Raw genomic sequence first — 16,904 nt, forward strand, 5'->3', positions numbered from 1 at the left:
TTCTCTAAGGTCATTACTGATGTTTTTCCCTGTTAACACATACCTGCATGCTCCAGTACAGCTAAACCTCTGCTTGGTTCGAGGCCGTTACTCTTGCTTATTGTGACTAATTAATCAATGCATTTGCATTTGCATTAGAAAAGAGCAGATTGTTTTTGCTACGTCCTCATATGAATAAAACCCTTGAAGTGAAAGAACGTGTCCACCCCTCAGACTATATTATACTCACATTCTCCCTGACAAGCTCAGAGATGGTGCGGGACAACATGAGGCAGGAGACGGCGCAGCTCATGATGTGGAAGATGGTGTACATGACTCGTGTGCTGGTGGACGATTTGACAGGAGGGCAGAAGGCACAGCAGAGCGAGCAAGGAGCCGGTCCACAGCAGCAACAAATCTGAGGAGGAGAGGAGGGAGGAGGTCGCTCAGCATCGAACACAAACTGAAGGAAACACGGGAAAGAATCTGTGTGTAATCCCAACACATCTAACAGAAAAGACTTGTTTCAACATGATTAGGATTAAAATTCATATGAATTGTCTAAATGTCCAAATATGTTTAAAAGCACACAGACTTTTACTGCTTGGGTTTCCTGTTTTTCTTTACAGCAAAACAAAATCGATCCTTGTGGGATGCAATGGGCAATGTCTGTTTTAGCTGGTGCAAAGTTATCCAAAGAAAGAAAGAAAGAAAGAACATTTAAGGACAACTACAGATAACCACTCCTCACACACACACACACACACACACACCCTAAAACTGCATTAACGTTGCTGAATCTGAGTTTAGAAATAAAGAGATCAGTTGTACATGTGTTAGAAGAACAGCTCAGGATCTCTTTCAGAACCTAATTTGTTGAGGTGTAACACTGAACCTTCAGGTTTAAAGAAGAGAAAACACAGATTCCAAGCATTAAAGGTCAACCAGTCTGGAGACGTGTTGTTTAGTATCAAATAACCTATATTACAGGACTTGGCAGAGGCACCGTTGGTGACAGATTAATCTAATGAAAACAGCAACATTCGGATTCTGATGGACAAGTGGATGCAAGCCCATCCCTGCTGATCCTGGACTAAATCTTCGGAGGCATGCACATCTGTCTGGTGCGTCAGCAAACTCTGACGTCTGGAGGTCAGTCTGGTTTATCAGGGTCACAACATGACCCTGATATCAGGAATGAAATATCAAATCTAGCTGTATTTTTCTGCTCCTATTGATAGGCTGTTCGTTTACAACACAGATGGAGGTCTGCATGATTTATAGATACATAGTGGTCCACCACATCCTATTAAATTGTTCCTCCTCATGTGCAAGTCATAATCTGAAGGATGATGCAGAGAAGATCACCCAACAACACTTCAGTGACATCTAGAATAGACCTTTAACCATTGACATTCTTTGAAATGGATTTTATTTTGTCAGTTTGAGGAGCTAGTTTGCTCATTTGTCCCTGATCCATAAACAGTAAGATGTCTGAAATGTTCACAGTTATGTTCTTTTATGAATTTTAAAAATATCAATGCAGTGCAACATAAAATTCTAAATATTGCACAGATAGTTTTTGGGAGTTTCAACCAGTTGTTTGATTTTTTAAAACTTTTTCTTTGATTTGAACCTTCATTATGCTTAATTTTAATCATACATGCATTTCACAAGATGCACACCCTAGTTTAAGTTAATTAGTGACTTGTTCTATTGAAATATTACCTTGATCCTTAACACATCTGTAGACCTTGATGTCAATAGTACTCTACACTTTTTGAACTGAAAACTTGAAGGACTTTGGAGCAAAGAGTATTTAATTAAATACAAATAATTAACTTTTTTCTCATGTGGGGCTTTTTCAGTGCAAGCTATGAACTTACAAAAAGCCCAGTGGAAACAGCACAAATCCTAAAAGTTCTGAAGCTCCTTGGAACCATTTGGGCAGATGTCTGTCCTGTGTCCCAGTTTAAGGTTCATAATACAGGATTACCGCTCGCAGAGTGAAGCTGCTGCAGTGAACGAAGGAGATTATCTTCCATAAACACAGAATGATCACTCAGATTTAACAATAGCCAAATTACAGAGTCAATCACACAGTATTGCACAGTAAATAAAGTTCAGGATATTTATTAATGATTATCAGCCCACTCTAAACATTTTATTCTTTTTAAAGAGAAAATACTTTTGTTTCACAGCGCTTGTTGAGAATGCTTGCATTATTTTGATTTGAACTCAGAAATTAAGCTACTCCACAGAAAAGGTAAAAAAGGTCAAGGGTCAACATTACTGGCCCCTTGATGCTACAAGTCATTTCTGTATATTTGCTGCTGGACAACTGCCTGCTGCTGTTTTAGGTATTCTTTCAAAATCTTCAAATATCTTTTTTACTTATTACAAGAAGCCACTTACATATAAAAGTTACTTTAACAAAATAATTCTGGTAAGAAATAAATTAGTAAACGGCGGCGTTTACTCTAACTTAAAATGGCTAAAGTCACATACAGGCATACCACATTGGTGGCTGGAACACTGATGCTCCATATTTTAAAGGAAGTTTGCACTGCGTAAGCCTCAGACCTTTAGTATGGTGCTCCTGGCTGATGAAATGAGATTGAACACCATGGGGAAATGGAAAGAGCTGTCAGAGGCTTTCAGAAAGAAGATTGTAGCAGCTTGTGTATGTGTTTGGTAAGGAAATCTGCCATTCCATCGTTTGGGTAATAGGCAACAGAGGAGGTCATTTAAAACGGTGACCAGCACACCCAGGTCCGAGCACGTTCACCCTGAAAGCAGTTCGCAAGATGCTGAAAGACGTCTGAAATGTTATCATTAAACTTGCAGCAGGCTCTTGCTACTATTAATATGAAAGAGCATAACTATACAAACAGCAAGAGACTCCACAAAGGAGAATTTTTCTCAGACACCGGTAATTACATGACCTTATTTTAACCAAACTAGCAATCGGGGGAAGTGTGAACCTTCTCCTGAGCAAGAAAACGTTACTGATTACTGTAGATTTTAGTTGGTGAGTAAGCTGAGAATAATTTGTGCAATTTTACAAATGCTTTCTGGACACCTGAGGGCATCTAGTAACTTGGGTGCTCTTGTTGGAGTATGGTGGTTTAGGAGTTCCTCTGAATGATACTGGCCATCCCATGCAGGGCTTTGTTACCAGTCAATAAAACCCTAAAATCCACCCTGTACTGGTGTAATGTGATCACTGTTCCCCATAGTCAGGCCGTACATACTCCTTTGCGTATTGTTGCCAAACATACTGGCAGTACTGGTCACAGACAAACTTCTCAAACTGTGAATGTTCTAGTGAGCACTGTTGGAGACATAATCTGGAAGTGGTACAACAAGGTGATCTTCAAAATGTTTCTGACAAGCGTGTTAAAAAGTGATAATAAGCATTGTCTAAGAGCCAATAACTCACACAAAACTTCAGAAAACCCTCAAATTAACGAGTGAGGGTTTTTATTTCATGCAAACAATAGATACTGAACTCAAACATCCTGAAATCTATGCATGCTCACTGCATAATACTCCACTGCTGAAGAAAAGCATGTTGAAACTTTTTTAAAGTTTGCTATAGAGCATTTGGACAAGCCAATGAAAAACTTGAAGAATATAGTATGGTCAGATATTGCACACAGTATGTTTAGAGGAGTACAGTGCTGCATATAAAACCAAACTTACAGTTATGTTAGGAGGTGGGCATATAATGGTTTAGGGAGACTTCATGTAAATGAAGGAAATATTAATGAAGTCATTTTTGTGGACAATCTATAAATGAAATGAGGCTGGATTCTTCAGTAAGACAATGATCCCAAACACAGCCAAGCAAACTCTCAGCTGGTTTCAGAAACATAAAATACAGCTGCTAAATGGGGCCTGTCCATCCATTTATATGTCTGTAATTTTCAAGTAAGGCAGAAAGTGAACATTGTCCTGTTTGAATATAGTTTATACTGGTGCCCTAACATGTAAACATCAATTCAATGTTAAAATTTTATTTCTTTAATTTGTCGAGGTGCTTAAAATGTACATATACCTCATATGTTTTTATTGTTCTTCAGAAGTCCAGATTCTTTGTGAAACCGAACCAACAGAATTTCTATAAAAATGAACAAAGCATAAATCAAGGGTGCAAACTGTCCAATGATACGTTCTGTCAGAACTACATCCATTTTTCCCAGACAATATTATTGAAGAAATCGAGGTTGCAGAATCTTTATATGTAGTCTCTCCTGTTTCTTTTCAAACTCCTGCAAACCTAAAAGGTGCTTGTTGTATTTTGCATTGTTGCAGTTTGCACTGCCTCAGAACATCCATTGTGTGCTGCACCTTCACAACATCCCAGAGGAACATACTGTACTTTTTGCTCTTTCACAGTTACACTACAGTTAAACTGTACTGTAACTTTTCAGGTCATATTTCAGATTATTATTAAGTATCTCCAACAAAATGCATCATGCCAGGATTCAGCATAACCATGCTTCTTGTGCAATAATCACTCAGCAATATTAACCCAAACTCTTATAATGTTTAGAACAAAAATGGAGGTTTTTTTCCTTTTTTACATTTTTTTCTGCCTTCTCTTTATAAAAATATGTGTGCTGGAAACAGCTGACAACATTTGAAGAGTTTCATCAGTTATGTTAGCCAGGCATGTTTTTAATAAAATCCAAAATTAAAGCATCGATTATTAATAAAAGATCTCCTTTTCTGTAGTTTTAATCCAGGTGTGACATCGGAAACCTCTCCTCCTCCTGCTCTGCTGCTCCTCAACTCTCACCTGATAGGCCACCATGTTGAGGAAGTAGCTGTAGACGCTGGTGCGGCTCATCGCCTGCGTGGCCGACATTGTCCCTCCGAAGTTCTTGTCGTCAACCACCACAGCTCTACATTTGGCCATGAACTTCCAGCACTGACAGCTTTTCCCAAAGAGCCGGCAAAGAATCCTCACATCCTCAAGGAGGCCAGAACTAAAAGCCCTGACGGGCCTGTCAGAGAAGTAACAGGTTGTCCTTACTCAGTCCTTCTGCTGGATTAACAATGGATTTGGTCCAGCTGGGCTCCCTGCAGCCGAGACCGTCAGCCTGAGCCCCGGCCTGACAGCCTTGCTGGAGAATCAGTTGTTTTTTTGCCCATATCCTGCGTGCCTTTGCTCTGCGGCTGTGTTGGCTGCTGCCAGAAAAGAGGGAGAAACGGAGGCGAAAGCCCAGTGGCCTCCCTCATCCCCCTCCCTGTCCCAGTCAGATTAGACAGAGGCGGGGGTTGGAGGAGGTGGGGGAGGAGGTTGAAATGGACCATGTGTCTGTCCCATCTGTCCATTCTGTCCCTTCCCCCAGCCCTACAGTACCGTGGTTGTGACAACACCTTCTTTACAGCAGGGACCACTGATCTCTGGATGCTGGAATGCCACCTCACAGGCCTCCAACAGACCTGCACCAGGTCTGAATCTGTAACTTACTCACTGAAACAGGCCATAACTGTAATCATAGCCAGTTATAAGGATTGCATTTATGACCCAGAAACACAGAAACAGAACAGACTAAACACTGAGCAGAGATATGGAATCCGAAGAGGCAACATGCATTAGTGGATGTTCTCAAAGTCCAATAATAAACCTGCCAGTGCATTGGAAGAGCCCTAACCCAAGGCCACAAAGGCTTAAAAATAGAAAGTCAGGTGGAGATAATAATTAGGCTCCAAAATGATGTGCAGCTTAACTTCGCTAGTAAGATAAAGACTGTTAGAATAAGAGCCACTCTGCAGTCCTGTCTAATAAGATCATGTTAAACAGTGCCTTGATCAAATATTTACATCCCTTGAACATTTTTACATTTTGTTACCTTACAACCACAAACCATATTGGGATTATTAATGGAATTTAATGCAATCAATCAACACAAAGTAGCACATAATTGAGGAGTGAAAGGAAAATAAAGTGGGAAATATCTGAAAGGCGTGGAGTACACTTGTATTCAATCAACACTTTAAAACCACCTTTTGCTCCAATTACAGCTGTAAGTATTTCAGGTTGTGTCTCCAGCTGCTTTGCAGACCTAAAAACTGAAACTTTTTTCCATCTTTCTTTGCAAATTAGCTTAAACTCACTCAGATTTGGATTAGACCATTTGCGAACAGCAAACTTAAAGTCATACCACAGATTCTCAATTAGACTTCAGTCTAGGCCATTCAAACGCATGAATTGCTTGATAACTGATAAGTGATTGAAGCCTGAGATTGAAGTTTACATTTTGTTTGGGATTTAAATCGAAACTAAATTTAGATTAAAAGTTGCATTTTAAATCTGCATTTTATAATGTTTTTCTTTTATGCAACGCTTTCCATATTGCGCTCTCTTGTTAAACAAAACTTTAAGTTTTTCTCTTCTTTGATGTCCTTTAAAGCACTTCAGGTTGTCTTGTGTGTGAATGGTGCTCTGGTGCATCTAACTGGTTTTCTTCCAGGATTGTCCTGTGTTTAGCTCAATCCATCTTCCCATCAACATCTCTGTATCTGCCAAAGAAAAGCTTGCCCACAGCATGATGCCATGGGTGTGATCAGGGTGATGGGCCATGTTGGTTTTTCATCATACTGAGAGAGTGCTGAAAAAAAACACATTTTGGCCTCATTTGAACAGAGCGACCTCTGTCTCTACATTTAACCTAACCCTGCTTTAAACTTTGCAACAACTTTCTCCTTAACTTGTCTGCTGGGTTCCTTGGTCTTGATGATGCTGTTTGTTCTCTAATGTTCTCTAGCAAACCTCTGAGGCCAGAAACAGAATATTAATATTTATGCTGAGGGTAAATCATACACAGGCAGACTGTTTACTTATCAGGTGACTTCTTAAGGGTGCTTGTTGAACTAGATTTTAGTTAGTGGTGGTAGAGTAAATGGGGCTGAAGAGTTTTATTTTGAAACTCTTTCCCTACACAATTATGCACCAGTTTGTGTTGGTAAGATTTCAATAAATAAATAAAAACTTTGCAAAGTTTTTGGCTGTAATGTGAAAAATGGCGTAAAGGTTCAAGGTTTTACTAGGCCCTGTAGGTCAATGTTTGCAGAGTTCAGTGCAGATATTAGAAATGAAACCTTTTTCTTTATGTTAGTTTTGTTAATTTGCTGAATGTAAAACCTTTGCAGTTCTAGAGATTTGCATTATTTATCTTGTCATGCTTTGTGCTATGCATCAGCAGTGAAATGAAAAGCTGTCCATTTAGCAGCAAAACTGCAATGAACACTTGAAGAGAGAGAGCCAGATTAGATTTGGGTTAGTGTGCAGCGGGATAATCCCGTCACTGTTCAGCCCTCCGCTCTATCAGGATGACCTTCATCGGCCCAGACAAGATTTTAAAAGCTGCAACCCGTTACTCTCCCTAAGCCACTCATACACAGCATATTTCACACAGCATACTGCATGTTATCCTCCTCTGAACTCTGATTCTGATATGTTGAACTCTCATTTACAACTGCTGAGTCAAACCTGAGCAAACCGAACCACCAGATTAAAATTCAGATGCATTTCTTTTTTCAAATTTGAGATCTTTTAATAATATTTCTCTGTAATTCTCATAGACTAACTGTATTACAGTGGTTGTGTTGCAAAATAAATCCTAGATAAATGAGGGTCTCCTAAACTGTCAAGCAGTGGAGGTTCTAGACCAAATGTACCAGCATGGCCAGGGTGGAGCCAGTGTTTTTTTCATGGGGGCACAGAACAAAATAAGAAACAAACAAAAAAAACAAAAAATAGGGCAATATTTCATCGTTTTATACATTAAGTGAGCCATAGAGCCACTTGCGGCTCTGAAGCTGCAGGATGCAGACCCCTGATCTAGCAGATGACAACTGTGATCCTATCTCAATACAACTGAATCTAAAAGTGCAACACCCTAATTTATAATTCATTTTTTTGATGATATGAAACACTTCATTGTGCCAGAAAAAACAAACACACAAGAAATCTGTAAGGGTTGAACATGGCTGTGTTTTAAAAAAAATGCAGGAAACAGAGTGAATGACTGACTCATTTTCTGCCCTCTGAGTTGCTTTAGTACTTGTTGTTGTTCTGTTTGTGTAATTCTTAAGAAGAGTCTCAGTCTGTCCAGATTCACTTTCTTACAAGTGCCAAACAAATAGCTGGTTAAATGAGGGGAAGGCGACAGAGATTCACACTCAGCTAAGAGGCTTGGACTTACAGACCCAGTGAACAAAGACTCTCCCAGAACCTTCAAGAGAATCTGCAATCACAGGATTACAGGCCTGAACCTGATGGTGACGAAAAAGCAGTCAAGAATAAAGCAATATACAGTGATACAACAACCCTGCTTGTGCTCAGAAGGAACTGAATAACTTGCCTTATCTTTGCAATTACTTTTTGCATTTTTAAATATCCTATTTTTGCCAATATTTTTGTTCATCAGTTTTTATTACAAAGCTTTCTCTAACAAACTGTTAGGAATAACCTTTATTAATATTGCTCATAGCTGTTTTTCCCATCTATACTATAGTGAAATAAAATATAAGTTCTAATGTTTCCCTTTTGTTAGAATAGGATAAGAAGCTCATCAACATACATTACAAGGATAAATAGCCCAAGGTTTGTCATAAATGACCTGAAGCTGGGGCACTGGGTTTGATAGTGGAGCAGCTGGTATAACTGGTTTGATTAGAAACCTACAACACACTTATATTAAGTATGGACACCCGCTACTACACAACCTAACAGATAGACACCACAATGATGACACATAGTCTACTGATAATCACTGAGGGAGGAAACATCCATTGCATTGGAGACCAGATATAAAACTATATGTGACCTTCTATCGAGGCTCTTCGTCATCCTCTAACAGACGGCGATGGTCCGAGACGGGAGCCTCAGCGCTGATCTCTGTAATCATTCCTCTGCCTTAATTTAGATTAAAAAGAGCTAAAAGTTAGAAACTGGTTGAGTCGTTCTTTTAGATAGAGTGTGTGATCGCTTCATGGGGACCAAGTACCGGTGGAGCTCCAAGGCGTCTGACCGCCAACAGGTGCGGTAGCTTTGGACAAATTGGTGTTCCCGCTCGCGCCCCGGAAGCGAAAACCACTTTTGGATAGGATAGGGTTGCCACGGAAGGACAACACATCACAGCTGCGGCCGCAACAGGTAAGAAGATTCCTATTAAAAATCTCCAGTGTTTTTCCTGTAAAAACACTCTGGCTGTGTTGTTAGTCCTGAGTGAGCTGTTTTTGTGATTCTTGGAAGCAGAGAAATGGTTCAGAATAATTGTTGCGTACGCATTAATAAGTGATAAGACGTGTTAATAGGTGGTGCGATTTTAACGGTGACAGCCCGGGAAGAAATGTACAATCTTCTAAAAGACTGTTAAAATCTAAGGAAGTAGGTTTTGAGTTCCTTTGTTGTATGCAAGGGAAGATCGGTTTCCCTCGCACACAACATAAAAGCTACCTTCCTGAATAAGGCACGCCATACTTGGCTAAGGTTTGAACGGGTCCTGAGTTCCGCTTAATGGAATTCGAAAGCGCCGCCAAGGGGGATGTATTAGGTTTCGATAGCTCCTTGGGCTTCTTAAAAGTCCTAAAAGCCGCTTACTTCCTTGTGAGTAAAACACGCAGAGATGAATGTGCATCCTCGGTTTAGGTTTTGATGGTTCCTGTTTGCTCTCGTAAAGAGCACGAAAGCCACCACCGAGAGGGAGTCTTGAGTTTCGATAGCTCTCTAATTTTTCCATAAGAAAAATTTTAAAGCCGCTGGCTCCTTTGTGAATGAACAGCTGTATAAATATAAAAGTGTAACATCAATTGGCCAGTGTGGATGTGTGTGAGTCATAAAAGTGAGCAGACGGAAGTGACGGGGGACATATTACACTGACAGACACTGACTGACTGCTATATGCTAAGCTAACATGCTAAGCTAACAGGCCAAGCTAACAGACCCAAGCTCACTGAATAAACTCTATTGTGAATAAACTTTGGTGTCTGAGAGATAACAAAATAAGCTCTCATTTGGACCAGGAAACGTTGCTGTACCGCCTGGTTGGTCAGAGTGTGTGAACGTCTGTGTGAAATGAGAGAATGACAGAGACGTCACTAGAAAATGAGCTCCCTGCTTGTTCTATAGGAGCAATGCTTAGAGACAGGGAGGATAAATATATTAGCAAGTTTCAACCACAAAGATGCTTTAAGAAGTTAAAACAACAGTTTGATGGAGCTTGTTTGGGTCCTGGAAATAATTGTAGCGTCACCAGAAAAGGGTAAGAAATAAATTTTAACCATTAAGTGACACAAAGTGGTTCCACTCTAAAATGCTGTATTTAAAGGGTAATCAAACTTTATGTAGCCAATGTTTGTCCGTTTTGTCTGTTTTTGTGAAATGAATGTCTGTTTCATGTTATGTAAAAAATTAGGGGATATGTGGCAGGATACATTTAATTTAAATTGTTTTCTGATATGAAACTAATTGGAATTTAGAGTTATTAGGTCTGGAGAAGCAGTCCTGACTATGGACCGCCTGCTTGAAAGGTAAAAACATTTTAAACTATCTGACACTCAGTGTTATTTATTAAATAAGGTATCACAATAATAATTAGAGACTACAAGAGCAGGTCTGATCCAACAGGACCATAATAATATTAGGTCAGTTTTTTATGATAACACAAAAGGAGGCGCCAGAAAGGGACAATCTTTCACCTCAAAACATGATTTTAACAGATGGTTTGAACTTTTTACAGTCAGAATGATCAAATTAGACTCAAATTTAACACAAGATGAAATGCACCTTAACAGAATTACTGGACTGGACTAAATGAACAAACTTTAGTTACATGAAATAAATACAAAGTGTGATTAAAAAGGAAACTGTACAGTGTGTTTATAAAACTGGGTAAGACAAACTAAGATTATAAGACATAATATGTCCTTAATTTCTGTCTTCATTCATTTCATTAAGCCTTCTAAACGGATGAGGAGTGAGTTTTTTCCACAGGAATCAGTTACAGTCAGTCAGTCAGTCAGTCAGTCATTTTCTACCACTTATTCCATAGTGGGTCACAGGGAAGCTGGTGCCTATCTCCAGCAGTCTACGGGCGAGAGGCAGGGTACACCCTGGACAGGTCGCCAGTCCATCGCAGGGCAACACACAAACAACCATGCACACACTCATTCATACACCTACGGTCAATTTAGAGTGACCAATTAACCTAACAGGCATGTCTTTGGACTGTGGGAGGAAGCCGGAGTACCAGATTTTAAAAATGGTATCTATGGTTCAGATTTATTACTTACATTCACAATTAACTGAACACAATACTCTGACCCTTTTTGATGCCTACACTACACATAAAAAGAGACCAATCAAGGTATGGAAAGAGATTTAAAGAAGCACTAGAACTAATGAAATTAGCACTTCGCATTATTAGAATAATAGCAACTAATAAAAAATAGTGACCCCATTCTTAAATATAATAAGAACTTACTGCATTAGAAAATATAGATAGATCTAAATGAAGCTAGATTAGAATAAAACATTCAGAGCCGTTATAATCTTGCTGATGAATACCACAAACATTGTTATGGAACCAGATGATTACAAGAGAGCAGCTTTATCAGGGTCAAACAGAAACATTTGTAGAGCAGATCCAATGTCCTTCGACCTGATTTTGACTTTATTTAACCCTATCATGGCACATATTATGTATGGAAAGAAATAAAAGGTATAATTGCCAGCATTGACACCTGATTATTTCAATGGTGACCCCTTGAAATGTACCATCTCATTTTTGACAGGGTCCTTGCAGAACAGAAGAAAAACAACAGTAAAACGAATCAAACAAATATGACAAAATCACACAGAAACACCCACAACATTCTCAAGGACCCACACACTCTCACAACCACATAGTCACACACAACCAAAATCACAACCACCAGCATAGCAACTGCATGGCACATAGACTTAACATCAAGACACAAAATAAGAAAACATACAGGTGCAGAGTTCATGTTCATATCTCTGTGAGGATTAAGTCCAGAATAAATTAACCTTTATTCTTACTAAAAGCAAGAAAAAGATGTTTTACAATAAAATAAATATGAATAACAGTAAGACTGTCAGTAAGTGAGCCAAAGTATTCAAGCTGATGAAGCTTTAAACTGAAATGCAAAACGTCTCATTTTCCTAATTCTTGGTGTAAAATACATAAAGATAACTGATCAGTATTTCTCAGGCCATATAGTGAATTAAATTGGATTAAGTATTTCTAAATACAGAGTATTTCAAAATTTGAGGGGATGAAGATTAGTTTCTGTGGCACGGTCATAAATAACATCAGCGTGTTCTAGGATCAGCAGCACCAGTTGTGGAAAATTATTTTACAAGCTGGAAGGAAAAACATTCTCAGAACGATAATGTGAGAATTTTAAGGCAACAGGCTTTCAAACAATATTAAATTCAGGATTTTAACTCGACCAGTTAGACTCAGATTTTATCTGACTCCAAAAGACAATTTTTCGAAAACATTACAACAATTAATTAACCCTAACCCTAACCCTTGAAAAGGATAAATCTACCATTGCCTTCTGACAAGATTAAAATTAATGTCCTATGTTTAAAACTGTGTTTTCACCAAAAGTGGTAGTTGCATTAATTGATAGAGTTGATTTAATTGATGGAATTAAAAGCAATAAAATGCCAGGAGAATTGTACATAGGGATTTATGTCAAGTCAAATTTATTTATATAGCGCTTTCCAGCAACAAGGCACTCAGGATGCTGTACATAAGGAGGAGCATTGCAGTGATACAAAATCAAATAACAGAGGTAAGAATAGAAGGATGGATAAGAAAATGAAACGGAAAGTTGGACTTAAAACTTAACTAATAATGTTTAGATGTCATAGTCATTATTTATGCATAAATAGGTTTATTGAGGTAGGCAGAAGTACAAATTAATTTTCAACTTTCACTACTTGATGCTGCAAAAAGGTGACAAGAGGCCAAGTATCCATAGTATTTGTGTCAGACCACCAGGTGCAACAAAGGTAGGCTATACTTTCCTTTTTCTGAATGAAATGATTCTGTTTATAACTAATCTATTTACTATTATCTTCTTTTACTCCTTAATAAGCTGGTACACAGCAAGACTGTAATGTTGTTTATTTTTTTCTTCTTTGTCTCGTCTCGTCGTCTTCCGCTTATCCGGGACCGGGTCGCGGGGGCAGCAGACTCAGCAGAGACGCCCAGACGTCCCTCTCTCCAGACACCTCCTCCAGTTCCTCCAAGGGGAGCCCAAGGCGTTCCCAGGCCAGCCGAGAGACATAGTCCCTCCAGCGTGTCCTGGGCCGTCCCCTGGGCCTCCTCCCGGTGGGACGTGCCTGGAACACCTCCAGAGGAAGGTGTCCAGGAGGCATCTGGTATAGATGCCCGAGCCACCTCAACTGGCTCCTCTCGATGTGGAGGAGCAGCGGCTCTACTCCGAGCTCCTCCCGGATGGTCGAGCTCCTCACCCTATCTCTAAGGGAGTGCCCGGCCACCCTACGGAGGAAGCTCATTTCAGCCGCTTGTATCCGGGATCTCGTTCTTTCGGTCATGACCCAAAGTTCATGGCCATAGGTGAAGGTAGGAACGTAGACCGACCAGTAAATTGAGAGCTTTGCTTTTCGTCTCAGCTCTCTCTTCACCACAACGGACCATTACTGTGGCAGCCGCACCGATCCGTCTGTCGATCTCCCGCTCCATTCTTCCCTCACTCGTGAACAAGACCCCAAGATACTTAAACTCCTCCACTTGAGGCAGGAACTCCCCTCCAACCTGAAGAGGACAAGCCACCATTTTCCGGTCGCGTACCATGGTCTCTGACTTGGAGGAGCTGATCCTCATCCCAGCCGCTTCACACTCGGCTGTGAACCGCCACAGTGCATGCTGTAGGTCTTGGCTAGAGGGGGCCAGCAGGACCACGTCATCTGCAAAAAGAAGAGACGAAATCCACTGGTCCCCAAACCCGACCCCCTCCGGCCCTTGGCTGCGTCTAGAAATCCTGTCCATAAAAGTTATGAACAGGACCGGTGACAAAGGGCAGAACTGCCAGAGTCCAACATGCACTGGGAACAGGTCCGACTTAGTGCCGGCAATGCGGACCAAACTCCTGCTCCGCTTGTACAGAGACCGGATGGCCCCTAGTAAAGGGCCCCCGATTCCATACTCCTGGAGCACCCCCCACAGGGCATCATGAGGGACACAGTCGAATGCTTTCTCCAGGTCCACAAAACACGTGTGAACCGGTTGGGCAAACTCCCATGAACCCTCGAGTACCCTGTAGAGGGTATAGAGCTGGTCCAGTGTTCCACGGCTGGGACGAAAACCACACTGCTCCTCCTGAAGCCGAGGTTCGACTATCAGCCGGACTCTCCTTTCCAATACCCTGGCGTAGGCCTTACCAGGGAGGCTGAGGAGTGTGATCCCCCTGTAGTTGGAACACACCCTCTGGTCCCCCTTCTTATGAAGGGGGACCACCACCCCAGTCTGCCAGTCCAGAGGCACTGTCCCCGACCGCCACGCAATGTTGAAGAGACGTGTCAACCATGACAGCCCTACAACATCCAGAGACTCGAGGTACTCAGGGCGGATCTCATCCACCCCCGAATCTCATCCACCCCCGAAGCCTTGCCACCGCGGAGCTTTTTAACCACCTTGGTGACTTCAGCCTGGGTGATGAAAGAGTCCATATAATAATAATGGAAATAACAATGTACAAATATGATTATGTGTTTTGAAATGAAGATGGTGAAAGAAAGAAAAATGCTGAACTCACCCAAGTTTGTGATTTCTTGTTCATGTTAATTTGTTGTACTGGGATGACTGTATGATCACATTATTTTCAGGCATTGTCCGTCACAATACTCATGATTTCTCTTGAAAGGTTGATGAAGAGTCGTCCCTCTATATTGCCTGATGATGTGAGCGATAACCCTAAACATATAATTTTCTCCTGGGTGAAGAAGGCCTGAAAAGGTAGCTTGGACCAGCCTGACTAATGGGACCATTGACATATTATTACTTAGAACATGAGATCTCTGGGGTTCAGGAACAATAGGAATCCAAAGATTGTGTTTGAGGGTTGAAAACGTGTGGTTGAGAAGAGCGTGACAGGAATGAATGAAGGTCCAAGGTATGAATGATGAATGATGTGGGCCACATGAGTGAAAGGTTTATGGATCTAATGTTTTAGTTTCTTTGAGCTCATTATTTGTTCTGGGTTTTGATTCATAGTTGTGTTCAGACAACTAATGAACGTTTTAGAGTTCACCAAGTTTTGTTTTTCATTAGTTTTTCTCTAATGTCGATGTTCCCTAGATGTGTTCAGATGCTCGCAAGTTGGAACAATTTTCTGGGTTTTAGATTCAGAGTGAAAACTTAAATTTCTTATGAAGTTTCTTGAGGTGAAATTGGATCTAAATTCTCTTTGGGATGGGAACAGAACCAAATAGAACCTGTCATTCTGCCATAGGGTTCTGGTTGAATAATTTGATGGTAAAAGATTTGGCAGCAAACTTCTTTAAGAGGGGAGGCTGAAGCCGGCATGTGTTGTGTGTCTGAAGTGTTTGTCTAAATTTCTGTTTCAATGTTTGTCTGACTAACCTCTTCCGCTGTGCTTCTAGCTTTTTCTTATTTTTGTTGTTTTAAATTTTTCAACAGGTCATTATTATCTATTTGCGATGTTTTAATCATTTAAATTTCAGACACACATGACAGGTCTGTTCTATGGGAAACAGAGGGGGGTCCACACACTGAGGGCTGCAGGCAGTTACCAGAGAGATGGTACTCCGTTTGGGGGACAGAGTTACGTGACGGACGGAAGGACCTGCCTCCCATATTCTAGCTTAGGGTCCATATCCACCAGACACATTGATTGATGGGAGGTGGGTTTTTTCCCACCTCAACAGGTGGATTGTTATGGATGTATGATTCTGTGGCCTTTTCTAATCATCTCTTTGCTGCCTTAATTAAATATATCTGTCCTTGTTGCTTATCTTATCACCGCTCACTGCTACAGCTTACACAACATAACTGTTGATTTCACATAAGATGCAACACATAGTCAAAGATAAACTAATACAAGAGGATGACACCCTTTAGGGGAATAACTACAACCATGAACTCAGGGGGACTGAAAGTGACAACCGCCTGTCAGATGCAAATAGTTAAGGGGTCGGGCCCCTCAAATCAACGACGTAAGAAAGAGGGGGCCGTGATCAGGCTCACCGGTTTGACAGAGGATAACCCATAAGTGAAAAGGGGGCCCGCCCTCTGACCCGATATCCTTTACAGTGATTTCTGTGACTTAATAAATAATGTTGATATTAAAGGAATCAGAATATTTGATTTAATGGTATGAATGATGTACCAGATAAGTTAATGACAGATTGATTAAATGAAATTAGTTAAGCACATGTCATGAATGAAAGTATTAATAGAACCTCGCAGGTTATTTTTAGTTATGGTCACCTCCAAAGGTTGATTTTTAGGACGTTAAGTAATAAATGGAGGCTGCTTTAAAGTAAAATGTTTTCTAATTGTGCTAAACAGGTACATTGTTCTTGATAATAATGAAATATTTTTGACTAAGATCCATATGATTATGCCACTATGTGGCCTGTTTTAATGATAGTAATTGTAGTTAATAATTACCTACAATTGGGTGTAATCTGCCCGGTATGAATATATGATTTTATATTCCATTTTAAGACTAACCTTTTCAGGTAGCTGAACCTGCGAAAGGACGCTTAGGGATGGATGTCGCTCAGGGGGCAGAGAAGATGGACAAAGACAATCAACACTTAGGGTCTACATTAACTGATTCACATGTTAGACAGAATTTTCTGCTGTGCTTCAGGCTGTTGTCCT

At 40.4% G+C, this 16,904-nt stretch overlaps 1 protein-coding gene across 2 annotated transcripts in view; it reads right to left on the reverse strand.

Moving 5' to 3' along the window:
• The window catches only part of serinc4 (serine incorporator 4), a 45,005-nt gene that overhangs the window by 21,527 nt on the left and 6,574 nt on the right, over positions 1–16,904 (reverse strand). Inside the window, exons 1-2 of one of the 2 annotated variants that reach the window (XM_047362717.1) lie at positions 4,784–5,207; positions 230–397 (exon numbers count right to left, since the gene is read on the reverse strand). In XM_047362717.1, the coding sequence (XP_047218673.1) occupies positions 230–397; positions 4,784–4,903 (288 nt within the window). In that variant the 5' untranslated portion in view covers positions 4,904–5,207. Of the gene's footprint in view, positions 1–229; positions 398–4,783; positions 5,208–16,904 lie in introns of those variants that run through there. The other variant, XM_047362718.1, reaches the window with a different exon arrangement.

This window comes from Girardinichthys multiradiatus, chromosome 4 (genome assembly GCF_021462225.1).
Source record: "Girardinichthys multiradiatus isolate DD_20200921_A chromosome 4, DD_fGirMul_XY1, whole genome shotgun sequence".
In the NCBI taxonomy this organism is placed as follows: domain Eukaryota; kingdom Metazoa; phylum Chordata; class Actinopteri; order Cyprinodontiformes; family Goodeidae; genus Girardinichthys; species Girardinichthys multiradiatus.